Genomic DNA, 16,496 nt, shown 5'->3' on the forward strand with positions numbered 1-16,496 from the left:
GTACATGATTTGTAGAATAATACACCATTACTGTAGTTGTATGGTATAGCTGAATAGACTGGGATGTTCACAATTGACAATATGCCAGGATCTGAGTCACCGATACAGTAGTAGGTCACCACTATTTGCAGTGCAGTTGCTAATTAATATTTGGCCCATTCCTGAGAAGTGTAGAGCATCTGTAGCTCTCAGTGAGGTGGGTGGATATTTACGGGTGTTCATTACTTCCTTGTGACTTGACCCTACATTGAGAAAAAGGATGACAGATTTGGCAGCTTTTAAAATTAAAGCATAGAAACATAGGCTTGAACACACTTGCAAAGAACAGACTGACTTATCTGATATTCAAAAGTGTATTTTGCAGGCTGAAGTTCAGTGTTGTTAAGAAGAATCTTGGAATTGGTGGGAGAAACTCTGGTTCCCAGGGTTGCCATTTTATTGCCATTAAAATGCCAAGCTGTATTCCTGAGACTAGAATAACGTGGCAGAAAACATCAAACAGAATAGGAATCTTCAGATTGTTTTTGTATAACTTATTTTAGGGTCTGAAAGATCTTACAAGGCATAAAAATTAATGGAAGTTATTGAAACTGAACAAGTGAAAGTGATATGTTATATTTGGGCAAGACTGAGTGAACAATTTGTTTGGCAGCTTGGAGTTGCTTTGCAGCTGTGTAGTTCAAAACTTCTCAGTCTTAATACCTTCTTATTAATATGACCAAGAAAAGACTTTTAAGAGGTAACGTAAATTCTCTCTCTAAGTTTCCTCAGAACATGAATTCCATCAATGTAGACATACTAATTGTGGCATACATGTCTCTCTCTTGTTCCTCAAGAGCAATAGAGAGTTATGTATGCCACAAGTAAGAAATATCTATAGGATAAGCAGCGCTTTAAACTGGTGAATTGGGCTGGTTGTGTGGATGTCTTAAGAATGGTTAACTTTCTGCATGACCCAGCAGTCTAAAGTTACTTTTCCACTCTTTTTACCCAGAGTGGCTGCTAACTCTGAAAAATTATTATCCTAACATTCATTGATGAAAAATGAGAAGAGTTGGACTTGATAAGAGAACAGCTGAGCATTCAAATATTTTCTGGCATTTTCAGAACTGACTTGAAAATTTGCCTTTCAACAAGTTTTTCAACTGTTACAACCAACCTTTTTTAGAAATGGAAGTCAGATTGATAATTTAACAAAAGTAGACATGTATTTCTTTGTTTTGGCAATTCACCAAAGAATTCTTATGTCACCTGTTGCTGTTCCCTTCTCTTTTTGCACTATTTTTAACAACAAAAAACATTGAGATCTGAATTTGCAGTCAAAAGTCTGCCACCTCTTTAAACCAGATTTAACAAGAGACACTAACAGAGGTGTATAGATAAGCTATAAATACTTGTCTGGAGATTTTACAGTCCTGGTGCTAAAGAAAAAAATCATGAGTGTTTTTCCCGTTTTATGCTTTGGGATAGAATAAAGTCATGAGAGGATTTTATCCTTGAGATCTATTAGTAGAAAAATATAAATATTTTCACCCCTTTGAATAGTTCAGGTATGTGGACAGAGTTTTATTGGAGCTTAGATGGCCTCTGTTGTCAAGAGATGAGTCCATTCTACACACTATTTTGGGGAGAATCGAGAGTAAATGTTAGGATCAAAGAAGACATATAAACAGTTAAACTATCTGATCAGTAAAACGTTAGTCACCAAAAGAATGACTTCTAGTCTGGGGATGTAAGATTCCAGCTCTTAACTATGAGGGGGTGCATCCTGCCACTGTTCTGCATAGGAAATATTCATTGAAGTTAAAAGGGGGTGGGATTATTGTGCAGACTGAGGGAAGGTTTGAGTGCTGGGTGAAAGTTTCGTTACAGTTTTTGTATTTAAAGTTTTATCGCCTTTCTTTAACAGCAATATTTAGTATACTATATATAGTATTTCAGGTTTTTTTACCTTGGCAATTACCAGTATTCATGCCTTCTCTCTCCCCTCCCTCCCCCCATCTTACCCTGCGTAGTATAATAGCATAATAACACAATGTAAAGTGAAGCAAAAAACTGGAATCTTTACATTGTAGCAGTAGGGCCAGGGTCAACAGTCCCAATTAAACAGTTATTTGAGAACTAGCCAGAACAGCATGTTTCTAAAATACATGTGAAGTGCTTAATGAGGACAAGTGATTAATGAGGACTAGTTTTTGGTAGAGACTTACAGTTTACCAAGAATCCCTGGCTTGTGTCAGGTGTGCCTTCTTTGAGTTTGTGGCATGCAAAGTCTGTAAACAAAGTCAATTGTTGTCTATTTTCCTGGAATCTTTGTTTTAATATAAATGGTTTAAAGTTTAAAATGGCTTCCTGGATAGATCTAAAATCTTTATTTCCCCATCTTTATTTCCCCTGCTTGAAAGGCAAGTTTTTTACATTATCATGTCCTTTTAAAAACAAAGAAACCAAAAACTAGCCAGGGACACTCAAAACATAATTCTCTTCCACCTACAGTCTGTAGGTTAAATATAACTCTGGGGGGACTGACTTAATGGCTTGTTGAGATTAAACTACAATCTCCTTCCTTTGGGTTGGGACTGCCCCAGAAATGAGCATGTGGTTTAAGGGGGAAAAAAAGACAGTGATTTGAGGGGAAATTAATTTGAAAGGGGGTGAAATTTCCCAGTTTGTCACTACTGGTGCAAGCATCTTCAAGGAAAACAGCCCAGCGTGTTGTCAGCTCTATTACCACTACTGCAAACCTTGCAATAAGTGAACTATACTTTCATGTCAAATATATAAATATTACATCAAGTCTCAGCTGGGTTATCAAGGTATAGACTGTGTGGCTTTGGGGGAAAGAATGTGAAGGGGTTTGCTTTGCAGCAGGAGCTGCAGAAAGATTTCTTATTGACTCAGCCAGAATTTCGTGTGTGTGTGTGTGTGTGTGTGTGTGCGCCAAACTGAGACAACCACTGTTTCAGCACATATTCCTCCAATTCCAGACCCTTTCCACAGGCGGGTGGGGGAGGGGAAGGCCAGGGCCCCACACATATCTCATCCCCTTTGGTGAGGCTTGATGGTGTGAGCTGTGCAATGCCCATGCTCTACAGCCACATTGTAGCTGACCCATGCACAGAGAGACACCCTCGCTTGTGTATTAGTGCTGAGTCAGCTGAAATCTCCCCCAAGAGAGACTGCCAGCCAATTCTAAAACTCACTCTCTTGCGTATAAAGAACTGGTATTGTTAGTGATACCATGGTGTTTAGGCAAGAGGCAAACCACTGGAAAAACTGTTAAGCCCCCAAATCATAAAATTGCAATGTACTCTGCATCTTGTTTTAGTTGATACTAGCACCTTGTTTTGGGTGTGGTTTTAGCTTTACTTTAGTTCTTAGTTCTAGAGTCCCTTCCTGTTCTGCTTTCTGTGAAATCATAATTTCTGAAGGAACCGATGGTGTGGTGGATGCTTCTTGAAGTTAGAAATGCAGCCCTATCAAACATAAACATCTAGCCTTTGTTAACGTTATGAATAAGAGAGATTCCTTATTCTCTATCCATCATGACCCTTTGAAGACCATTAACAGAACTCTGGGGGCTGGATTTTCTCAGAATATTGTTGGTTTGGGGAAGCTGGGCATTGCACAATTTTCTGTGCACATGAGTAGGCAAACATAACACTTTCATAGGTGTCCTAGAAAGGGGAAGCTTGCAGTAAATGTGTAAGGAAAATTAAATGGCCCATGTCTATTATAGGTGAGAAAATTAAGATGAATGGAAAAACTAATAAAGTTTAACTGATAGATTAAATGCAGTAGGGATTACACTAAATCTCTCCTTTTACTCCATTGTCTCCTCTGGGTCCTGGGTGTAGAAATGTTTCCATAACTTTCCTTTCCCATCTGCTGTAACTTCGTTCCCTAGAAGTGATTTGGGTTACAGGAGTTCCATCACTTTTAGTGCTGGTTTTCAAGTGTAACAGCATGCATTCTTGAACTCAAGACATTAAAAGTGGAATTCAGGAGGCATGACAACTAATGGCCCACTCCCAGATACAAGGATTAAAATCTTCCTGCTGTTCCCTGCTTCCTTTTAAACAATGCCCATTCCTGTCTTGATTTGTGTAACTACTTCCTAATGTGGGAGAGACTTCAAAGACCACGTAGTCTCATAAGATCTGATCTCTCAGGTCTAAATGGATTTTGCCAAATGGGCTTGTAGGTTTTGAATCCTTTGCCAACATGTAGCTAGCTACCTGCCTGTCTATGCAGGGAGAGAAGGGGGTGTGGGACTGCCCTGCTCTTGCACTGCAGTTTGGGGCAGGGCAATGCCCCTCGTGCCCCCCCAACTCTGTCCATGGGCTCAGGGCTTCTGTCCCATGGGGAGTACTGGGGATCAGGGCTTCAGCCCCACGGCTCCTTGCTTCAGCCCTGCGGAAGGTGCTGGATCTCAGGCTCTGATTTTAGCTGTGGGGGTCCGTGACCCCCCTGAAAGGGCTTGTGAGAACTTATGAGCTATCGCACCTTCCAGTTCCTTAGGCATGCACCCCCTCTGGAGTGTAAACTCAAAATTACACCATCTTGTGCTGCACAGGGAACTGTACAGAGTACGCTCATAAAATGTGCCCCCTCCCTGAATGTGGAGAAGAATATGCAACAGCTTTCTGCCCTGAGTTATGATTCCCCCCCACACTGGTTTAGATAGAGCAAAAACAACTGTATTAACTACAAAAGATTTGAAGTTAGCTTTTGCATATTTCGGGAACCCTTTGTTTCAAAGCTGGTTTCCCATGCCAGTCAGTGGAAAAACACTGACATCTCAAGATGGAATTCAGTACCAGGTGACCTGGTCACATGTGCCAGTAGAGTCTCAGCAGCCATCTCCCATTGGCTGTTTGGAGCATTCACAGGAAGGCTCACCAGGTGGGAGATGAGCTTCTCCTAAGGTCTATTGTTTTTTCCTAATGGCTCATTAACCTCAATGGACCCTTCCTAGCCAGCAATCTACACTGAGAGCATTTTTCCCAGTGGGCATTGCCCGGGAATAGCTACATGTGAAATAGATACATAGTCAATATTCATAACTTCAGATACTAAAATGATAGATGCGTAGAAATAGGAGAATCTTATTCAGCAAACCATAACCTTTCCAATGACACCTTGCATGCCTTATCGTGCATAAAATACATCATAATTATGGTATAATTATATCATACTAATATCACTGAAGAATGTGGGGTGCAGTGTCATTGCCCCTTGCATGCTGCTGAACACAGAGACCCAGACTGCCTGCTGCATACCAGGGTGAAAGCAGGTTCCATTGCGCAATGTTGTGTAAAGAGCTCAAGTGCTTTGTACAGCTCTTTTCCCCCGTGTGGTCCTGCTACACTTTGCCTTCCACACCCAAGTGATGTGCTGCCAATATTTCAACAAGAGATCCCCCACAAATATCCCCCCTTAACTTGTGTTAGACCCCAAGCACTTGAGGGAGCAGAGGTGATGCAAAGAGGAGGAGAGAGGGGTTGGGGGAAGCCTATTGTTTTTGCATTAAAACAAATCTGTTTCTATAACCACTCCCCAGGAGGGTAGCAATACCACATGCCAGCCAATGATACTGTATTGAGTGCACTCGCTGGAACTATTTATTTATGCTTTGTCCTGAAGCTAGTGCATTCCGAAGACAAATAATTGGCTCTTCAGACTTCTGTTTATGCACCCAAAGGATAAGGTATTCCTGGCAGAGAGGATTCAGCAGTGTCCAAAGGTTGAGGCAGTTCCTTCAGAAGCAGAGAAGTTACTGTAAACCTCTTCAGTTTTGTGGCAGAACATGAACAAGGGGCTTCTGTGAGCATATCCCTATTTATTGATGTTAGTTTTAGTGAAAGATAAATACTGAAATTGAAGACTTATAAATACATTATGCACAGGGCCAAGTCCTGAGGTGGTGTGTTATGTTCTGGTAAGGGATTGTATGTAGGTCTGAGGGACTCTAAGGCTCTCATCCTACAGAGAGCTCTGTGTGGGTACACGATTGGGTCCAGGTACAGCCCCATTGACCCTATTGGGTCCCTGCACAGGGGTTCACTTGTGCAGAACTCACTGCAGGATCAGGGCCTAAAGGAGTTATATGCTGAGGTGCTAGAAGATGGTGTTTGTGGTCTACTCTAACATAAATCGTCTTACCTCCTTCTGTTAGTTGGTTTTCTTGCTACCCCTTCCGCCCTCTTTGGGCCCCACGTGTGTGAGTTAAACAAATTTAAATTCCCTTTCATCCACTTACATCTGCTGACTGACATATAACTTCTACCTGCTTACACATCACTAGTGAGTTTGGCCCACTAAATCAGAACATGGACAGTTAAGCTTTACATAGTATAGTAAGCATAAAAAAGAGAGAGAGAAAAGAACTATACAAGGCAGTTAACATTTCATTTCTCTCTGGGAATACTGTTAATTTTAAAAAGCACTGAAAATTTAGGGCAGGTGCCCCATTTAATATTAGAAATTGAGCTACTTTTGGGAAGTTCAGAAATTAGTGTAATGTGTAGACTGTAAAGAAAAAAACACAAAGGTCTCTTTCAGTTTCTGTTCCCATTCCCAGGGACATTTAGAAGCACACTGATTTGTTTTCTACTGTGTGATGGCTTATAGTGTGGAGATATAGTTACTTATTTTTGAGAAAAGCATAACCTTTATAGTTCAAGAATTAGTTACATTTTAGTCCTCCCAAGTTTTGACAACATTTCTAATAGGCAGCCTTTGAACCAATGAATAGAGATGCAAAGAAATGAAAAATCTGTGGGTAGTCATACCGTATGTTCAGTTACCCATGCCAAAATTCTGCGAATATAACGTGTCATAAGAGAATAGTAGCCCAAAGTGATAGCTGTTCTTAACTCAAAACTGTGCTATATATTTTTAATCCCATCAATGTTATCAGGTAAGCAAGCAGAATTCCACTGAGCTGAAGTGTTTGCAAAGGGGTACGTAGATGTCCTTTTGGCTAATGAATGGATGAATATAGATACTTTCCATTTATTCATAACCTTTTTTTTTGTTACCCTATACACCCAAGCACAAAGAATTCTGATTTGAGATAGTGACACTTGGACATGAAACCTGGAAGTCTAGGGCTGCATCTTGCTGTTAAATCCAATGGATGTGTATTGTAGATCTGAAAAATCATCTGGACAATCCAGTAACTGACTTGACAAAGCTACACGATGACTGGCAGCATATCTAAAAGTAGGACTGAGCTGAAAATATTACAGCTGAAAATGTTTCTTGCCAAAGTTCAATAAGTGAAGTTTCATAGAGTTATAAAGCTGACATTTTTGTGACTTTGAAATTACTGTGACTGACCTAAAAGCACTTAACATGCAGTCTTACCATGACAATAATTCCTTCTAATAGAGCCAATAAATACAGTATATAACAGTAAGCAGACTGAAGTTTTCACTTTGAAATGTTGCTTGTAGAATCTGTGCAGGCTGGTTTGGCAAATGGCCACACTTAAGAAATGAGAAGCACAAATCTTGCATGTTGAAACCTTTTGTTGTTAGTGCTAGCTGATTAAAATGATAATCTGTTTGTCTTGTGACTAGTATTGAATTCTTTTAGTGCGAATTCTTGTGTTTTATTCCAGACAGCAACAGGCCAGTTTCAGGATCCTGAATGCCCCTGGGGGAAAGTATTTATGAAAAGATTAGAAGTGATTAGAAAGTAGCTACTGCTAGTAAATAAGTTTACCTGAAATGCACAAAAGTATGAGAACAGGATTTCTGGATTAATTCTGATGTATTGTATGATGATGGTCAAATTGTTCAAAAACAGTCCCGTCCAGTGTTTCATGAGATTTCAAAGTTATCTGTTCCAAATTCTGTCTCAGAGATACTTCTGTATGTATGTAGTTGTCTATGGCATTTATATGAAACCAATGACTATACTATATGGACATTGACATCTAGTGTTAAAAACAAAAACAAAAATATCTGTTTGTATCACTTTATTTTCAAAGTGGATACTGCTCTGACTTCACTTACCTATAATTATTATAAGAGATGAAAAATAGTGGTACTCTTTCATTTTAATGTGTTCTTCCTAGATTTGGTACTCATCAGGGAAAAAGTGCAAGTCAGGTGGTGTACATGTGCAAATAGCTGACAAAACCCCCCCACAAAAGTTGGTTACTACCAACCCATGCTAGCAATAGCTGTGAAAGGCAACATTGCTTATATGTGGAATATGCCAATTAAATAGCATGCTTTTTGTTTATAAATTAAATAGAAACCAGGTTCTTTTCTCATAGAAAGTTAGTGAACTGAAGATTCTGAGAAATATTTTTTTTTTCACATTCGGCAATGGTAAGAAAACAAAACTAAGTATTAGCGGAGTGTACTAACAGAGGCAACCGGCAAGAACCAAATAATATATATATATTTATATATTTTGGGTAATTGAAGTCAGTGGGAGTTTTGCTGTTGACTTAAATCTGAGCTGAAATGGACTAAAGTAATAGTGCTTGTTTTCATTAGCCAGACCAAGAAACTTAAGTACGTATATAAACAATCTTTTAGCTCTAAGCTTTGGCTGTATGTATTCGGGTGTATGTACTCACAGTTACTAGGCTAGCTGCACTGCTGTCCCTTCTTGAGTCTTACCTAGTGCCCTGCCCCCCGCTAGTGTCAGGCCTCAAGTCCACCTCTCCTGGGGTGGAGTTCTGCAATTTGCCCACTCTTACCCAATAGGCTGTAGCCTAGGTCTTGGTCTATCAACCATGACTACTTTAGCATGTCCAATGGTGTTTGGCAACTGCAGGCTTTATACTCGAGGGCAGTGGTCTCCGAACTTTTTTGATTGCGCACCCCTATCAGTTAAAAATTTTTGAGCACGCACCCCCTGCCGCGCCGGCTCTACCATTTTTGCCGAACCAAAATAGAAAGGGGGAAAAAAAAAAGCCGCTCCGACTCCCGCCCGAACTGCCAAAACAACAACAAAAAAACGTTCCTTCTGCTACGCACCCCCAAGGATCCTCTTGTGCACCCCCTGGGGTGCGCGCACCCCACGTTGGAGACCACTGCTCTAGGGCAGGGGTGGTCAACCTGAGCCTTAGAAGGAGCCAGAATTTACCAATGTACATTGCCAAAGAGCCACAGTAATACCTCAGCAGCCCCCCCATCAGCTTCCCCCCACTCCCAGCGCCTCCTACCCACTGGCAGTCCTGCCAATCAGCACCTTCCCCTCCCTCCCCGCACCTCCCGATCAGTTATTTCATGGCGTGCAGGAGGCTCTGGGGGTGAGGCGGGAGGAGCAAGGGCACAGCAGGCTCAGGGAAGGGGTGGAGTGGGGGCAGGGTCTGTGGCAGAGCCAGAGGTTGAGCAGTGAGCACCCCCCGGCACATTGGAAAGTTGGCGCCTGCAGCTCCAGCCCTGGAGTCGGTGCCTATACAAAGAACCGCATATTAACTTCTGAAGAGCCGCGTGTGGCTCTGGAGCCACAGGTTGGCCACCACTGCTCTAAGGGCCTGTGACAGCACACATGTGCAGTGATACAGAAACAGCTTCTTCAAAACCAAGTACAATTTATTCATTACTCAAAGGTATAAAACAGAACACAGGGTAAAACAAAAGACCTAGTCATGTGGGTCTGTCTTTCACATAACTCCCCCTCAGCCTGGCTAACTCCATCCCTGGCAGGAAGAAACAGTGTATAATGCAGCAGCATGCTCCCGGTCTGTCTCAGACTGTCAGCCGTTTCACTGACACATTCTGGCCAGCCTTTCAGCTCACCTGACACCCCCCACACACTCCCTTTTCTATCCTCTTCGGAGGTTTTAGATCTCCTTTTGATCCCAGGCTTAGGCCAAGTCTACACTACAAAGTTTTAGCAGCATAGCTATGTCAGTCAGGCGTGTGGAAGAAACCCCTAGGCTAGCCAGCACAGCTGTGCTGACAAAACCCCCAGTGTAGACACAGCTATGCTGACAAGTTGGCTGAGCTAATGTCTTTCAGGGATGTGGTATTACTGTGCTGGCAGAGAAGCTCCTTCAGTCGTCATAAGCTGTCTCTCTGCTGGATGTTCTGCCCATATAGTTTTGTTGTGTACACAAGGCCTTAGCCTTGAGAAAAGTAAAACCTTGTAGCCTGGTTGGAATCAGCTAAGCAAGTTCTCTACCCAATTGATTGCCAAGCCTTTGTTGTGTTAACTCCTGTGAAGCTGTGTACCTGAGAGGCTCTTACCTTTCCTGTTTTGTTTCTTTAACAACTTTTACACTCTATGCAGGCAGTAGTACAATACTGAACAGGGAAACTGTCTATTCTTTATTAATATTGTGTGTGACTTTCTCCCCATTTATCCTGTTCACTCAATAAAAACACAGAATTCTGCTTCAACTTTATGGTAGATTAAAATTAACAGCACTGGAGCTCTTCCTGAACACATACTTGCATACCCATTGCTCGTAAACTCTGGGAAGCCCACATTCGCTCTATCCCCTTACTATTAAACTCCTATTTCTAATATACCCGTGGAGATTATTGTATCCGTGTTGTCCTCAACTCTCCAGCTGCCTAGGGAACATCTACACAGCAGAACTTGGGGGTACAGACCCAAGCTTGCACTGCAGTGCTAAAAGTAGCTGTGTAGACATTTGAGCTTGGGATCTTGGGCCCTGGACTGCAGAGCCTGTGCTCCAGCCAAAGCCCAAATGTCAATACAGTTATTTTTAGTGCCATAGCACAAACCTGAGTCTGTAGACCCTGTCTCTGAGACTCACTGCCTTGGGTGGCTGTTTGTGTGCAGACGTACCCTTAAAAGGGACTGTTACAGCATGACTGGATTTTTTTTTTTCTTTGACTCAGTGGGGGAGTCTGACAGAAATCATCCAGTGTATTTTCAGGGGGAAAGTGCAGAGTGCTATTATCTCTGAGGTCACTGGAATTGCAACTAGAGTTTTGTAACATTAGAAGGTGTAGGAGTCTAAGTTTTCCAGTGATGTGAAGTAAATCCTAAAACACAAATGGTTGCAATAAAAATGATTTTTTTTAATTTAGAAGAATAACTTCTGTTTAAAAAATCTCAGAATTTTTTAAAAACCTATTATTATTTGTTTAAAATTTGATGTGCCTGAACTGAAACTTTGAATCCAAGGGCCTTCAGTAGTGAAGGATTTAAATTCTGGGAGCTGAACCTCTTCCTTCAATTTTGGATTCGTGGGTGGGGGACCCTAAAGCCAGGGACAGTACTCTGCAGAGGTCTGGAAAAATGCTTCCTAAAATTACTGTTGGGGAATAGCGTGTCTCCCCCATGCCCTCAAGTGGGACTGTGCCTGAGGAGCCGCAATGAAGACCTTTATAAATAGCCTGGTCTAATACTGAGTCATGAAGTAATTCTGGGTCTTAAAAGCTTCCTAAACTCCTTTTATCTCAGTGTGCCGTATGTACCTAGAACTGCCTGGCCCATGCTAAGATCAAATACTGTAGTTCTCCAGGAACTTCCTTCTGTTTCAAATGGAAGGGTAATAGAGGATTTTAAGAATCAGAGGTGTAGTGTAGCCTGTGAATACATTCCAAACACTTTGGGGATATAATGTCCCTGCACTATAAATGCACTATGTATTTTTGTAGAAATGAAACAATTACAGCAAAATACGTATTATGCAAAGCACCTCAGTACCAAAATGGCACCACAGGTCTCTAAAGAATAAAGAGATAAGGATGTTTTGCATAACAAATTAGTTCAGTGAATTAACCTAATCATATTCTTTACAGCTAATAGAGGCCTGATTCTTCAAGATGCTGAACACTATAAATTCCCATTAAATTCAAAGGAGTTAAGGGTGCTTGGCTCCCCACAAGCCTGGGACCAAGAATAGTAATGGTTCTATCTGGGCCAACCAGCTTTAGAAAATGGAAGAAACTAGCACAAATAGCCAAGTTCTACTTTCTTCATAGAAATTTAAGTTGCATGTTCAATTGTTACTATAGTCAGGAGATCACCATCTGTCTCCCTAACCTTGGCAACATTACAGGGGCATATTTTTCACATGGATTAAATGTTCTTGAATAATTTATCTGGCTATACTGGGCACAAACAAGCTTTTCTTCCACATCCGGCATGAATATTTTCTTCAGCTAACATTTATTGGGAGGAAATTCCTATGCTGTATTGATGTTTGACTTTCTTTGAGTTGGTCTGATCCTATCTCAGGTTAATGCTGGGAGGAATAGGATCTTGCTCTTGTTTGTTTGTGTTCTGAGGAGCTTTAATCTTAAAGTAACCAGTAGCAGTTAGGCTGTCTTTCTGGTGGAATTTGAAACCATGGTAGCGTTTTTCTAGAGAAACGTGTCTAGTACCACTGTGGGTAGAAATGTAAGTGTAGATGAAGCTGCCTAATATTGTTATAAAATAGTTGACATGTATGTACGTTTCTGAACAAATGAAACCTACTTTAAATGGCTCTGTCTGACTTGAGTGGGAGTTCTGCGTGTAGGATGGTGGGAGGATATGGCCAAGTAATAACATTAATAATGAAGATATTAGTTGCTTGTGAAGACTTAAAGGGCAAAATGAAACTTGTGATGCATGATAAAATGCTGGTGGGTGATATTAGGAAGGTTTATCCTTCTCAGAGGATTTGAGTAACAATTTTTTTTAGCTCTTAATGGAGAAACTAATTTTCCAAAGATGTAGATTTGACACAAGCCATATTTGATCTGTGGGGGCTACAATTCTTTAGCCATTCCAAGAGGAAAAGTTTGCTGCTTTATGAAAACGTCTTAAAAAGTTAAGGATAGGCTTTCCTTCCAGGGAAAATTACTTCTAAGTGTGTAGCTATGTATAAGGAGATGTTTACACTGATTGCAAGAGAAAAGTCAAATGTGTTCATGGGGGAGAGGAAGGGGAAAACCAAAATTGAACTACCATCTTATGGGTATAATTTCACTAGAGGAGAGAGGGAGAGGCGCACACACGCACACTTCCAAAGAGGTACCAAATGGCACCCATGTACCTTATTTATTCAAGAAAGTAATTCTGCTTGAAGTCAATGGGACTACTCATGTGAGGAAAGCAAGCAGAATTTATTCTATAATTAAGTTTGGCAGACCTCAATTTTTATCTTTTTTTTATATAATTTTGATAAATAATGGTTTTTATTTTAAGCTTTTTTTTAAAAAAAAATTCTATTTAAATTTTCACAGTTGTGGGAAATTATGGATGAGGTCAGACAATTATTTAATGACTGTAGACACTGAGATTCAAAAAGTTAAAGCTTTAAAATTATTAGAACACAAATTGTCAACATCACATGTCCAAATATAAAAAGTAAATATCCTTAAATCAAACTCAGTTTTCAGGAAGCATTTGTCTGTCTTTGCCTATCTGTAAATTTCAGTAATTATCAGTGGAAATATTTTCATGGGTTTCCGTGTGTAGGGTGAAATTGACATTTACCAATAAAAAGCTAGTCTTTCCCAGACTACCAATAATATTACATAATTATGATAGCTTAATTATATACAGGTTAGAATGCTTTGTATAGTAACTGCTGATTGAGTTCCTTCTGAAGTAAAGTTAATTATATATTTACTATTCATTGCCCTGTCCTGCAAACCCTCACTCATGCAAGTAGTCCTGCTGACTTCAGTATGGATTACTCAAGTGAGTAAAGGTTGTAGGGTTGGGTGTTCACTTTACAAACTCTTCAGGGCACAGAACGTGTCTTAATTCTGTTCTGTACAATGCCATGAAAATTTATGGCCCTACATAAATGTTTTACAATAAGGACGACCATGACACAGTAGCATTGTATCTAGGGCAAAGGCAAGTTAGAACTCAGAAAGGATGACCATATTGATTTTATTCAGTGTAGCAAAAGCTAGTTTTATTAAATATACATTAATAATCAAACCATTTGAGAAAGATCTTGTATTGCCCTGCTTCTTTCAAAGCTCTAACCTACTCAGAAAGTAAAAATTCCTTTCTACATGAAACATTAAACAATATCTAACAGACGTTAAACTCAGATTACATAATGCTGAATGATTTTTGTGTTAACAGGGACCTGGAAAAATTGACAGCATCAATGAATGGGTTGACTGTCACTCTCAGCTCCAGATGACTTGCAATTTAGTTCAGAAAGGTATTTGTATCTTCATTCTAACACTAATATGTAAATGTAGCAGGATTTAAAACTTGCCATTTTAATTCTTCCTTTTCTTGGCATCTATACTTGCAGGTGATCTAGGTGGGGGAATATGACTTATTCTTGAACTGGTGTTGCTTTACTGCAATTAGCAGGTACAATGTCAAACATCACCTTGCAACTTTGGGGACAGTGTGTCAACTTAGCCACAGGTCTTGGGTCTCTTGGGCATGCAGGATGTGCCATCACAAATCTAGATCCCAAGCACAATCCTCATGGTTTACACCTGTTATTGGATATATCAAGCTTGTCATACAGAATCTGTTGTGAAGTCAAACTTTGACTTCTACATCTGTAGTCTTGTACAAACAAGTTTGAAGTATAATCTTGGAGAATGATGGAGAGTCTAGCTCTTAAACACTGCTAGGTCTGAGAATGTACTTGTCTCAAATGGTGACATTAACTTAGCCACCCCATTGAATTTATAAAATGATCCAAATATAAGAAACAAAGGGAACTGCATGTTTTTGTGTTGGGGGGGGGGGGAAGAATCCATCTTTCAGATGATTGTGTTGAGGGACTAAAGGAGGGGAAAAGCGGTATGCAGAAGATGACATTTAATTGGATTCCAGTAAAAAAAAGTCTGATAGTATGTCCAGGCAGTCTTGTTCTCCAAATCTTATTTACTATTTATTATCTGTATTATGGTCCTGCCTGGGAGCCCCTGTTGTGCTAGGTGCTGTACAAAACCAGAACAAAAAGACAGTCCCTGCCCCAAAGAGCTTACAATCTATCTAAACTTCGACACTAAGAAAAATGTATTCAAGTTGGCTTGAATATAAAAACTGACAGGTGGGTTTGAAAGTTGCTGAAGGTCCATAACCAAAGGGTGGTGACAAGTGATCGCTTATCAGATATCTAGTGCAACACTACAGTTGGTCATGCTGCTAGGTCTGGGTTCATTTAACATTTCTTTAATAATCTGGAAGAGGGGGTAAAAAGAATATTACTGAATATCCACTGAGGATACTAACTAGGAAAGAGTTACAGATATTAGTAAGGAAAGAAATAATACAGAAGGACCTAGAGAGATTAGAAGCATGGTTGAAAGTTTTACAAAAAATATAACATATATGGGTGAGAGTGGATGGCAAATTAGGCATGAGTTAGTAGTGCGGGATGTCAGCAGGAAAGGTCAGTGCAATCTTGAGCTCCTTTTAGCCTCTAACTTAAATCAGTGTTCAAAGAAATCCTAAACTAACAATTTTTTGAGAGTCTTTATACAATTTAACAACTTACTACTGTCCTCTCTAAAAATCAGAATTTAGCAAGTAGGGGATAACAAATTAGTATTTATGGTTTAAAAAAATACTTGTTTTTCTATGTCTTAGATGTCATCTGTTTCTGAAAATGGAGATGCCCCTGCTGGAAAACAAAATGAGGAGAAAACATATAAAAAGGTAAATGTGACCAGTAACCTTCCTTTTGTAAGATTGTTTAGTACAGTATATCGATTCTACAGCTTTGTCTTTTTTAGACTCTAGTGCATGAAAGTTTAATACTCGAGCATTCCTAATGTGGAGCCTTCAAAGTAGAAGAAAACAAATCTCCCTCTCCCTCAACTTTGTACTTGCTGTAAGTCAAACATTCAACCAAATAGGCCAAAGAAGCAAAACAAACAAAATAAATGCCATTGTTCACTTCTGAGTCCTTTCTCTTTTGTAAAAGTATACCAAGTTCCTATACCCAGTAAGTGTGACTACTGAATATTAACATCTCTTCTTAAATACACACCTTGCTATAGCATGGGAAATTCTTGGCTCCTAGCAACAGAGATATCTCTGTTGCTAAAAACACTATTGTCCAAGAATCTAGTACAGTAAGTTCTCAAATGCTTCAAATGTTTGTACTGTGTCTCTTGACTACAAATTAACCCTCCTTAATATTTTGCCAAAGGTGTGGGTTTTGTTTTGTATGGATTTTTAGGTAATTTTGTTTAATAGATAACTTAATGCCTTTAATTCTTTCTTACAATAACCACTATAGAGATTAACACAGTATTTGTAGCACAGTGCAACAGAGACTGTTGTTTAGGTGCTACATCAACATATGGTACCTTCCTTACTGCTGCTTCCTCTCCTTGATTTTCCGTGTGGGTGACATTAAGCGAGAGTCTTATTAGCAATGATGGTACCCACAATAAGCTTTTTAAAATTAAAACTAAAATATAAATTTAGTGTAGAAAAAAATCAGTATCTTTAAAGTGAACAAATTCTTGGCTACTGGATTCAGTTCTCCCCTTTTTGTTGCTAACACTGTTCTATACAGCAGGGACGGTCCCTCCCTTTATGTGTTTGTACAGCGCATAGTA

The 16,496-nt window shown here is 39.9% G+C and overlaps 1 protein-coding gene across 35 annotated transcripts in view; it reads left to right on the top strand.

Moving 5' to 3' along the window:
* PIP5K1B (phosphatidylinositol-4-phosphate 5-kinase type 1 beta) overlaps window positions 1–16,496 on the top strand; it is a 221,687-nt gene that overhangs the window by 95,175 nt on the left and 110,016 nt on the right. For 27 of the 35 annotated variants that reach the window (XM_065550492.1, XM_065550483.1, XM_065550503.1 and 24 more), the window contains 2 exons: window positions 14,041–14,122; window positions 15,517–15,585. In XM_065550492.1, coding sequence (XP_065406564.1) covers window positions 15,517–15,585 — 69 coding nt within the window. In that variant the 5' untranslated portion in view covers window positions 14,041–14,122. Of the gene's footprint in view, window positions 1–14,040; window positions 14,123–14,218; window positions 14,281–15,516; window positions 15,586–16,496 lie in introns of all 35 variants that reach the window. The other 8 variants (XM_065550486.1, XM_065550514.1, XM_065550506.1 and 5 more) reach the window with 1 other exon arrangement.

Source organism: Chrysemys picta, chromosome 6 (genome assembly GCF_011386835.1).
Source record: "Chrysemys picta bellii isolate R12L10 chromosome 6, ASM1138683v2, whole genome shotgun sequence".
Taxonomy (NCBI): domain Eukaryota; kingdom Metazoa; phylum Chordata; order Testudines; family Emydidae; genus Chrysemys; species Chrysemys picta.